At 66.1% G+C, this 10,782-nt stretch overlaps 1 protein-coding gene across 1 annotated transcript; it reads right to left on the reverse strand.

Moving 5' to 3' along the window:
• Positions 1 to 115: 115 nt before the first annotated feature.
• INPP5E (inositol polyphosphate-5-phosphatase E) lies at positions 116 to 10,640 on the reverse strand. Its single transcript, XM_075559818.1, has 11 exons — positions 10,564 to 10,640; positions 8,684 to 9,724; positions 6,057 to 6,180; positions 5,860 to 5,957; positions 5,526 to 5,650; positions 5,316 to 5,435; positions 2,074 to 2,181; positions 1,671 to 1,832; positions 1,475 to 1,590; positions 1,068 to 1,204; positions 116 to 867 (listed from the first exon to the last, which is right to left on the reverse strand). The coding sequence occupies exons 2-11, from the start codon at positions 9,424 to 9,426 to the stop codon at positions 735 to 737; spliced, it is 1,866 nt and encodes a 621-aa protein (XP_075415933.1). The 5' UTR covers positions 9,427 to 9,724; positions 10,564 to 10,640; the 3' UTR covers positions 116 to 734.
• Between the last annotated feature and the right edge of the window lie 142 nt (positions 10,641 to 10,782).

A 10,782-nucleotide genomic window follows, 5' to 3' on the forward strand; every position in this document is an offset into this window, starting at 1 on the left:
TGCTGGGCTTGGAGCCCTGGCTTGGGCTGCCATGAGCACTCTGACCTCGGGAGCCAGGTGAGGGGTGGGTACGCCCAAGGCTCATTTCTAAGAGTCGGTCCTTGGCCAGAAAGAGTTCAGGTTCAATAGATGCCTTTATTTAAAAATATAAATATGGAAAAATAAATACATTGAAAGACTAAGTTGGACACAGGTTTTGGCCATCAAGGCTGGCGTTTCAGGAGGGGCTGGGTGGCTGTTAGGAGCGCCAGGCCGACACGGGGTGACGCCAAGCTGCACGGCGGCTTGGGACGGGACGAGCACCTCCACGGTTCCCGGCATCAACGCAGGCTCCTGTCTCCCACAGGCCCGAGGGGTGCCCCGCTGGGAGCCCGGCCAGGCCCTTGGAGGGTGGCTGCCTCTGGCCTGCGATGCCCGCTCTGGTCAGGTGGTTTCCAAGCCTGGGGAGTCAGTGCCCTGCTTGGGGCTGGAGGCCCCTGGCTACAAACAGTGGGCAAGGGGCCCCGCCAGGGTGTGGCTACCCTGACTCTCAAAACGTGGGCTGATGTCTGGGGCATGGCCACACACGCACCTAGGGGCTTCAGGGGCCTGCTCTTGGGGACACCATGATAAGCCATGCTGGGCTGGAGAAGGGCCCCACGGCGTCAGTGCCTCTGCAGGACGCCAGCCACCCCCATGGTGCTGGCGAGGGGAGGGACACCCACGGGAGGGCTCAGCAAGCCCCCCACCCCGGCTCAGGAAACGGTGCAGACGGCACTGGAGCTCTGGTTCTTCAACGCCTGCTGCCTCTGCGTCTCCTTGGAGATGCGCCTCCGGATGCCCAGGAGGTACAGGTCTCGGTCAAACCTGCCGGCGGCCAGCGGGATGCTGGGCACAGAGAGGACGCTCGCTCACTGCCTGTCCTGTCCACCCTCAGCCCCCAGTGCTAACCCGCTCCCAATCCTGCAAGCTCGAGCCTGGAGCCACAGGTCTTCCCTTCCTGCCCCCACCCCCCACGGTGCACCCCACACTGGGACCCCACCACCTGTGCCCTCCCCTGGAGCCCGAGAGCGGCGCTGGGCACTGACTTGTCCCTGCCGGGCCGCACTCTGACGCGGAACAGGCCATACACGGGGCGGTGGTCGGACGTCCTGATGCTGGCGCAGGACGAGTACCTGACCGGGCAGATGTCGTCCTTGTGCCGGCTGCGGTACACCACCCGGTCCTGCGGAAGGACAACCGTGTCGCGAGGTTGCCAGCCTGCCCTCGCCACCCACCTCTCCCTGGAGGCCCAGCCATCTCTGCCCCGCCCTCGCAGGTTCCCCCAGACTGGCTGCTGCACCCCAGGTGCCCAGCGTCCCTGGCTGGGCTCCCATCTGGGCCTTGGGGGGTGGGGGAGGGGATGGCCTGGTGGTAACCTGCTGTCCCCTTTCCCTCCCAGGGACACTGGGCTGTCCGCCGTGCAGCCTGGGGTGCCCTGGCGGTGGGTGCTCACCGTGTAGGAGGGTGTCCTCTGCTTGGAGCTGCTGTCGTAGGTGTCCCTGCCCACGTCGAACTTGTACGAGGGCAGGAAGTGGATGGCAGGCTCCTGGAAGCCCTTAAAGACGGCTCCTGCAGCAGCACAGACGTGGGCTCGGACCCCGCCTGCCCCAGGCCCCAATCCCCGCCCCCATCCAGGTGCCCCCACTGGCCTCGCCGCATCTCCCTGGTCAGCTGGTCATGCTCCAGCAGGGCCGACGTGTCCACCTCTGGCTTCTGGCCCAGCAGGGCCTCCACAGCCGCCCGCCCGCTGTTCAGCCGGAAGTTGAAGTCCCCGAACCAGAAGACCTCATCGAAGCGGGTGGTGACGTCCACTGGGATGCGGGCGGCTCATGAGTGCTGGCGTCCACCCCACCCCCCAGAGCACCAGGGCGCAGACTCAGGGTGCCAAACAGAACACCCATTCCCCAGGCCCCCTGCCTCCCACGGCCTTGTGGGCACATCTGCCCACCCGCTGCCCACCCCCATGCTGCCACAGGGTGACCAGATCTCCTCTGGCCAGTGCTCCATGGCTTCTCGGGACACGGCTCTCCCCACCGGTAGGTCCCAGCTCACCGGGGCTGGAGCGGTAGGGGTTGGTGTCTGGCACGCTCTTGGGCAGGGCCAGGGCCTGGATGGTCCGAGAGTAGTCCAGGAGCCGCTCTGCCACCTTCCCTTCTCCGGCTGCAGTGAGAGACAGATGGGGCGGGGCCCCAGGGCAGAATCGCAGACGGGGCCGTGGGTCCCCAGTCAGGCCAGCACCCTGCTGGTGGCTCCCTGCCAGCCCTCCCTCGGCAGCTCACTGCCCTGCGACAAGGTCAGGGCTCGCCTGCAGCCCTGGGGGCCCTCATGGGGGAGGGCTGAGGGCGGGCTCAGAGTGAGGGAGTGGGGCTCAATTGCATGGGAGCAGGGGCGAATGGGGACACCTGGTGGTGCATGAGTCTCCCCCCTCACAAAGAAAACAGCCGGGACAGGACCACGCAAGGGCTTCCTCTTCCAAGCGATTCTCTGAAGCTCGCAAGGCAGCAGCGGCCCCATGCACAGAGGGAGGGAGGGTGGGCTGCGCGCCCAGGAGGCTCCCCGACGGCTCTTTCCACAGTTCCACAGCTTCCGATGCTCCTTGTGCACATGCACACGCGTGTGCATGCACATGTGTGTGGGCGTGCACATGCGGGCATCCAAGGGGTGCCCCCCAATGGAAACAAGCTCTGCTGGGCGGAGCTCTCGTAGCATGTGAGCCAGCACGCCCGGTGACATCACCTCGGAAGGTTCTCTCTGGTCACAGTGAGTTTTTTCATAAAAGCAATTTCGCTCGAACCTTTTTTCGTGCGCTGGTCGACTTAAGAGAACAGCGTGTGGCCGTGGAATTGTGTTTCCTGCCGTGACGCTGAACGCAGCTGCCACACGGACAGCACTGCGGGGAAACGCAAGTGTACAAGTGGTTTCCTCATTTCTACAAAGGTGAAGGAAGTGCCAACTGGTGACAAACCCCGTTGTGGCGTCTGCCACGTGCTGAACAGAGTTCGTTCCCTTCGCTCCAGAGGCTCTGAAACCTGGTGCGACACGGTGTGGCCAAGCAGGCCTGCCTGGGCGCAGACAGCGATTGCTCTGCCGGCAGGACGGAGCTCCAGCGCACGCAGCGTCTCAGGGCGCCAGTTGGGGGAAACCAGCCTGCCTCTCTGGCCCCAGGCACCCGACCCGCCCGACCTCGCTCCGTCTGACTGTTTGCGACGACGTAGAGGAGGTGAAGGAAAAAAGGAGGTGCTGCCAGCCACCCAAACAGATGCGCTCGAACAGTGTTTCCAAGAACGGAATCGCAGATGTGACAAATGTATTGAGGGTAACGGAGAAGACTTTGAAGGTGATAAGGTTTGTTCTGTGAAAAAAATATAAAGCTTTCAAAAAAATTCTGTTTTTTTGGAGGGGGGACCCCTGATATGTGCACACATGTGTACACGCATGTACGGGCATGTGTGCATGCACGTGGATATGCACACCTGTGCACACGCATGTGTGCGTTCGCTCTTGTCGGCACTGTGCCGTCTCAGTTACAGGTGGCCCTGTTGCTGCGGCCTTTGTGTCCGTCCATCTCGGGACCTCACGCTCAGGAGCGTCTGGGACGGCCTCGCTCGGTCTGACAGCAGCCTCGTTGCTGGGAGGGGCCGACTCTTAGCAACGGACGCAGGAGGAGGAGACAGTGCCCGTCCGCTGCCAGGTCCTCTGGTGCTTCCGTCGGAGCCTGTGTCCGTCCGTCCTTCTTGTTGAGTGCTTTCCCGTCACTTCCCAGGGACGTCTCCCCTGACAGCACCGCCGTCCTCGCCGTGCTGGCCCTGCTTCCCCACAGGACAGACACGCTGCTCTTGGGCTTGTCCACGGACTTCCAGCAAACATCTGCCTCCGAGACCACAGTTCAAGGGCACCGATTCTCTGCCTGCCAGGCTCCTTATTCCGTGCCCAGCATCGGGAAATGCCAGGGCCCTGAGGCCAGGTGTGCCCACGGCCTCACGGGACGTCCTTGCTGTGCACTGCTGTCGTGTTGGAGGCGGTCAGAGGCTTTTCAGTCCCAGGGCCCCTCCCCCAAGTGACCAGGTGTCAGCAGGACTTACAGACGACAAAGGAACAGCCGGCCACGCTGGCAGAGTTGGCCACTGAGAACCCACGGAAAGCCTGGACACCACGTGGTCCGCGACGGGGCCGGAAGGCACTGAGCCTACGGCGGCCGTCGCTTGAGGGGCAGCGCTCTGAAGGAGGAGAGGCTGCAGACGCGGCGCACTGACGAGAACTGTCCGACAGCCAGCTCCCGCGCACACATGGGAGGACCGCACTGGACGCAGTCTCCTGACTCCGAACCACGCGGCCTCCGCTTGCCCCGCGCCCACGGCCCCTTTTGGTCCATGGACAGGGAGGTCTGTGCGGGCAGACAGGGCCCATTCCTCACCAGGCTGGCCCTCCTGTGTGATGGCCTTTCTCCGGCAGGGGCCCGGCAGGCATCGTTCTGGGTTCCTTTCTGGGTGCAGCTTGTCTTCTTGGCGGCTCCTGGTTGACATCCGGCTGTGGTTTTGGAAAAAGACGGTTTCGGATGGATCTTCAACGAGACTTGACTTGCTGTGACCCTGATGATGGCCGTCGAGCTGATGCCGCCTCAGGGACCCCCCGAGACAGGGCAGCACTGCCCCCGTGGGCTTCCAAGACTGTCACTGTTCACCGGAGCGGAGAGCTCCGTCTTCCTCCCACGGAGCGGCTGGCTGGGGGCTCCTGGTGTTCAGGCACGGCTGCAGTCTTTGGGCCGGCTTTCCTAGGCAGGGCATGTCCCGGACGGCCGGCGGGCAGCTGTCTCCCTGGTTCTCGACATGGACGGTGAGCTGCTCGGCTCACCTGTTGAGACATCTGAGCCGGGGATGCCACATCGGAGCCGCTTCTCCTGACGCCATCAGCCTGGCAGCTCCGTCAGCGGGTGTCTGCATCGCTCCAGTTTGCCTGGATCCTCCGCGCGGCAGCCAGGGCCCAACTGTCCACTCCTCAGAGGCGCCCAGTGTGTGCGTTCTCCCTCTGGGTTGCCCAGCTCCTCATCTGCACATTCCTCAGGGAGCTGCGTCCTCCCGAGCCACCCTCTGAACTCTGTCCAGCTGCTGCTGCCTGCACTGACCTTCCCCCAGCCACATGGCCCACCCATCTCTAGAATCCATAGGGTCCTGCGCCTGTGGCCCCCCGCAACTCCCAGCCCAGGACGGCACCATCAGCCCGCTCACCCCTCGGCTGCGAGCAGACCTCCCCCCCGCCCCCAGCAACCCTGCCCTCACAGCTCCGCCAGGACTCACAGGTGAAGTGGGATGTGATGAAGAGGAAGGAGGTGCCGAAGAAGGTGAAGCTGGCAGCCAGGGCGCCCTTGGTCTTGATGTGGGACACAATTCGGGTGGTCACCGTGGCGCTCTCCACCTCTGCGGGGGAGGGACACCTGGAGCTGCCGGACCAAGCCCGACTTGCCCCGCCCTGCCCCGAGGCCCGCCATCTGCCCTGAACCGTGCTACCTGAGCAGAACCAGATGAGGTCCCTGCGGAGGAAGACAGACAGGTAGAGCACGCCGTGGGCTGCCGAGTGGAGCAGCACGTAGTGGGGCCCCAGGGTCTCCTGCAGGCAGGCCTCCCACTCCCGCCTGCGGAGGAAGCACGGTCGTTGCTCTGAGACCCACAGGGCAACCCCGGTGGACCGGAAGGCCAGGCCGGCTGAGGGACGAGGGCGACCTCCTGCTCAGGCCATCACGGGGTAAGGTTCTTACTGGGGGTGGCCCGTGTCCACCACCCACGGTGTCTCAGACAGCAGCCCTCCGGCCCCCAGGCCCACCACAGGGCGGCAGAAACCTGCCTGTCGGAGCAGCCTTCTTGCACGCCGATGATGTACATGTCCTGGGCGAGGTCAGCCCCGGCGGGCAGCAGCAGCTCGTCCAGGTTCGCAGGGAGCTCCTGAGGGGCACAGGGTGGGGTGGCGGGATGGGGTGAGATGCCTGTGGCGCTGCCTGAGGGGTCCTGGTGGCCCCGAAGGCGGAGGGCGGGCGGGCCTACCTTCTGGCCTTGCATGTTCCAGGTGGCGACGAAGATGGCCGCGCTGCGGTCTGGGAAGTACCGTGCCAGCTCCTCTGCCCCCAGCAGGGCCCCGCTGGCCAGGAGGCTGCCCTCCAGGTAACTTCTGTGGGAGGAGGCCAGGTGACTGAGTGCCCGGAAGCCCCACCCACCTGGGGGAGGGGAGGGGACACAGAGCCACAGTACTGGGGGCCACCTACTCCCAAGGCTACAGCTGACTTCCTCCTGGTGTGGGGATGCCGGGTCACAGGGCCTGTGCTGCGCTGCCCACACAGGCCTGCCCCCAGACGCCCTGACCCGCTCCCCAGATGGTTCCCACTAGCTCTGGGTCGTCAGGGGGCGAGATGTGCCACGGTCGGCGGCCCCGCTCCACAGGGTGCACTCCTGGGCTTGTCCCTGGCGACCAGCACACCCGCTGGACCATGCTGCCAGGGCTGTCTGGTGTGTCATCCCGCACCTCCCACAATGCTTAGTAATGTCAAAGCTGTGTGAACCGGGGGTGCCCAGAGTCGGGGGCAGGGCTGGTGTCAGGGCCCCGTCTCCAGTGCACGGCACCCTCCCCATCACAGAGCCGCCCGGAGTTGTGTGTGGGGGGGTTCCATCTACCACCCCAGCCAGGGCCCCTGTCCTTCCTTGGCCTCGCCTGCATCCACAGCAGCCACAGGGGCAGACGGGCAGGGCCAGGCTCTCCGCTCGGGTCCAGAATGCCCGAGAGGCGTGCTGGCCTTAACAGCCACATGTCCACCCCGCAACCATGGAGTAGGAGGGGGTCGGGGACAGACCCCCAGGTCGCCTGGGTGGGGGCGCACAAGTAGGCTTGACAGAGCACAGCCAAGAACGTGGCGGCGCACATGCACGCCAGGCAAAGGTAGGGCGACTGCCCAAGGCATGGACAGGCATCTCGAGGGGACGAGTCACTGGGCCTGGGGCAGGGGCACCAAGGCCGACTGGCATGACATCGTTCACAGACAATTGGGCGAAAAGCACTGGGGTCTGGGGCTCACTCATGAGCAGCCGTCTAAGGGGACCATTGGTGACCCCTTGTCCAGAGGAGACCAGAAGGAGCAGGTGCTGGGCAGAGAAACTGGGGCAAAACTCAAACCGCGACACGTGACCACGTGGACTGGTCAGATAGAAACTGGTGGACCCCGAAGGCTGGGTCCTTCCCCACACCCACACCTTCAGGCCAGGTGGCCATGCAGCGTGATTTTCAACCAAACAATAGGGTGCCCAGTGGGCGAGAGGTAGGCACACCTTGGGGCCACCAGCCAGTCAGGACCCCCAGGGCAGCCCAAGGGCAGTGTGTGCATGGTCAGGAGGAGCGGAGCAGGTGCTGCCTGGGAAGCAGGTGGGCTCTGCTGTCCACCTGCCTCAGCCAGTCAGAGCCCAGGATTTTCTCTGTGCTGCGGGGCAGGCATGTGAAACCCACAGCCCTCCTCTGGCTCCTGTCCGTCACGTGGAGAGAGACACGGCGTCTGCCCTCACCAGCATGCTGAGAGCCCAATTCGCTGGGATCTCCGTGAAGCTGGGACCCCGAGGCCTCCAGAGTGAGCCCCCACCCCGGCTGCTTGTCACGTGGGTCAGGTGCAGACGCACCCTTCACCTGAGAGGCTTCCTGGCCTGCTCCCGCTCCTCCCAACTCACAGCCACCCCCAGAGGGCAGGGCAGCACTGCCCCTTGTGGGATTCGGAGACGGTGACTCTTTCAGCACGGTGTCCCACAGGCACACAGTCAGCTGTGCTAGGGGCTGAGGGCAGAGCGGGTGGGCATGGCCACGCCCGCTCCAGGCCAGAGGCAGGCAGGAGGTGTGGCACCACCATGCACTCTGTCTCAGTGTCTGCCCGACTGCTCCCGGCCCCACCGCGCACGCAGAGCCTCCCTGCAGCATCCCCAGGCGGAGCTGAGCGGTCAGGAAGTCTACCGGATGGAATGTGGGGGCTTCTCGGGGGGCGGGGGGGCCCTGGAGGCGTGGAGGGGGTCCTCTGCCTGGATGTCAAGGGTGTAGTCCAACCGCTGGGTCAGCGGGGCGTGGCACTCACTGGAAAGTCAGTGGGCTCCTGGGAGCCCCCTGGCCACATCCTGACTCCGGGACCTCGGGGTTGGGGGGGGGGGCGGTAGTCTCTGCAGTGTGGTGGGCTGTGAGCCCCAGGCGGCCCAAGGCCAGGGAAAAGCCAAGTGACAAGCACAAGGCTGGGGCAGCCCGGCACACCTGCCCACACCTGGACCTTCTCCTCCAGAGGAGCCTGGGACACGCGGCCCCTGGTGGCTGCACTGTCTCGCTGCAGCTGCAGGAAGCCAGCACCCAGTGGCGTCTGACCCACCTACGTCGGACCCACCTACAGGCCCACCTACGGGCCAGACTGGAAACCTCGCGGGAGCCCTGCAGCCTCGTCTTTCTCCCTGAGAAGTTGGTGGGTTCAAGCTGCTGACAAGGTGCGGGGCGGCGGGGGGCAGGGAGAGGGATTTTTCCACGAAACTTTCAAAATCCCTCCTGGTGGCCACTTCACACTCTCTCTTGGCCTGGGGCCCAGCACAGAAGGGGGAGGTTATTCTGAAAAGACACTGGGGTGGACTGACTCTGTGGCCCTCGTGGAGGCGTGGTGGCCTACCTGCTGCGCACATCCTTGGCACGGATGGGCGCCAGGAGACTGAAGGTGGACCTTGCCGAGTGCAGGGAGCAGCTGTCGCAGGCCAGGGGGCTGCGCGGCCAGCTGGGGCCCAGGCTGCTGTGGGCTCGGACCAGCTTCTTCTGCACCCGATGTCGGAAATCCTCATGGTCGGGGCCCCCTGTGCTGGCTGTCCTCAGCGAGTCTGCGGAGATGCTCAGGTCCACAGCGGGCAGAGGGCGGGGGGGCAGCATGCTGGCCAGCCTGGGGGTGCTCACCGCTGCGGCAGGCTCTCTGTGCAACAGGTCCAGGGACGTGCTGACCATGCCCGACAGGCAGTTGCCCCACGAGGAAGGGCTGCCTGGGGCCCGGCGCGACTTGGGGATCTCTTGCAAAGAAGTGCTCAGGCAGGGCGGTGAGCTGCTGCGGGCAGGGTCCTTGGGGCCGCTGCTGTGGGGCACGCCCTGGTCCTGCTCCAGGCCCTCCTGGCTGGCTCGGGAGCGGCGGCGCCTCCAGCCCTTCTCATCCAGGGATAGGGCACGCTCCAGCCTGGGTCTGGCGGGCGGTATTGGGTTGAGGGCCTTGGCCACCACCTGTGTGTCCTTAGTTGGGAGCTCCAGGCTCCTCTCAGGCCCCCCAATGGGGGCACGGGCTTTGTCTCTGGGTAGCAGCTGCCCCTTGAGCATGGTGCCTCCGGGTGGGGGCGGCCCCTCCACGGGGGGCAGGGACACCGAGGTGGACGGCATGGTCAGACACCCACGTGCCTGGGCAGCCCAGTCTCCAGGTGGGGCCGCCTTGGTGGGTGGGCCCAGGACTCCCTCTCCAACCTGCAGCGGTCCCTAAGGCTCAGGGTCAGCTGCATGGCCGGGGGCCCTCAAGTGCCAGCTCACTGTCACCTACAGACGTCTGAGGAGAGAGTGCGTGGTCGGGGCTCCATGGAGCATGTCCCAGGAGGACACGGGCAGGTGACTGTCCCCCGGGGATGGGCAGAAAGGACCCAGGAAGGGCCCACACAAGTGGATCCTGGCCACAGCTTCCTTACACCTGTCAGAGAGGAAGGTGCACTCAGCATTGTGGACACAGCCCAGGCAGGGACCAGAGAGGCCAGAGGGGTCAGGGTCAGAGGCCTGGGACCAGAGGGGCCAGGGACCAGACCCCTTGGGGTCAGGCAGAGAGCCTGGTCCTGCTGGCAGGTGGGCTGGCACCCTCCACCTGCGCACTCAACAGCATGGCTCCTGGCAGATCTCGGCCTCCCTGCCCCCTTAGCAGGGCGACCCTGGGTATTAGCCTGGGCAAAGTGCGGTCGCAGGAAAGGCCGCGGGGTCCAGCCCAGACCCGAAAGGCGGCTGCGGAGAATAAGCTTCCACCCGGGCCCAGCCCCCTGTCCGTGTCTCCGCCCCTTCCAGGCCCCACACCTTCCGCCTGCCCATCACCCCATCCCCTCTCCGGCCCAACACCCCTTCCCGTCCCGGCTGGGACCGCCGAGCTCCTCCGCCTGCATCTTCATAGCCCGCCCCCACGCCGTGACCCCAAACCTCTGCGCCCGCGTCCTTGGCCTCCACCGTGACTCCGCACCCCTGTGTCCGCCCGCGGCCCTGCCCCCACCGTGACCGAAGCACTCCGCTGGCGCCCTCACCCCCCTCGGTGGCCCCGAGCCCCTGCGCCCGCGTCCTTGCCCTCCACCGTGACTCCGCACCCCTCTGCCCATGTCCCTGCCCCTCCTGTGACCCGGCCCCCACTCCCAGGCCCAGTCGCGCTTCCCGCCCGCCGCCGCGGCCCCGAGCCCCTTCGCCCGCGTCCCTGCCCCCGAGCCGTGACCCCGCACCCCTCCGCGGCCCCCAGGCCCCGCCCGTGACCGCGCACCCCCCCCCCCGCCCCCGTACCCGCTGCCTCTGAGCGCCGCCCGCAGCCCGAGACTCAGCGCTCCCTGGCAACCGACGCCGCGGGCGGACTGGCGGGTAGAAGGGCGGACCCGCTCCCGCCGCAGCGGCCCCTGGCGGCCCGGAGGACCGCGGCCCGGTGCAGCGCCCGCCGCCGGCCAGCGGGGGCCCTCGGAGGGGATGGGGGGGTGGCAGAAGGGCCCGGCCCGAGGGGGTCAGCGA

This window comes from Tenrec ecaudatus, chromosome 10 (assembly GCF_050624435.1).
Source record: "Tenrec ecaudatus isolate mTenEca1 chromosome 10, mTenEca1.hap1, whole genome shotgun sequence".
NCBI lineage: Eukaryota > Metazoa > Chordata > Mammalia > Afrosoricida > Tenrecidae > Tenrec > Tenrec ecaudatus.

Coding starts and splice junctions, on each gene's coding strand:
- INPP5E (XM_075559818.1), bottom strand. CDS start 9,426: ATGCCGTCCACCTCGGTGTCCCTGCCCCCCGTGGAGGGGCCGCCCCCA. Junction 6,181..8,683: donor GCCAAGGATGTGCGCAGCAG/GTAGGCCACCAC, acceptor CTCCTCCCACAG/AAGTTACCTGGAGGGCAGCC. Junction 5,651..5,859: donor CAAGAAGGCTGCTCCGACAG/GCAGGTTTCTGC, acceptor CTTCCTCCGCAG/GCGGGAGTGGGAGGCCTGCC.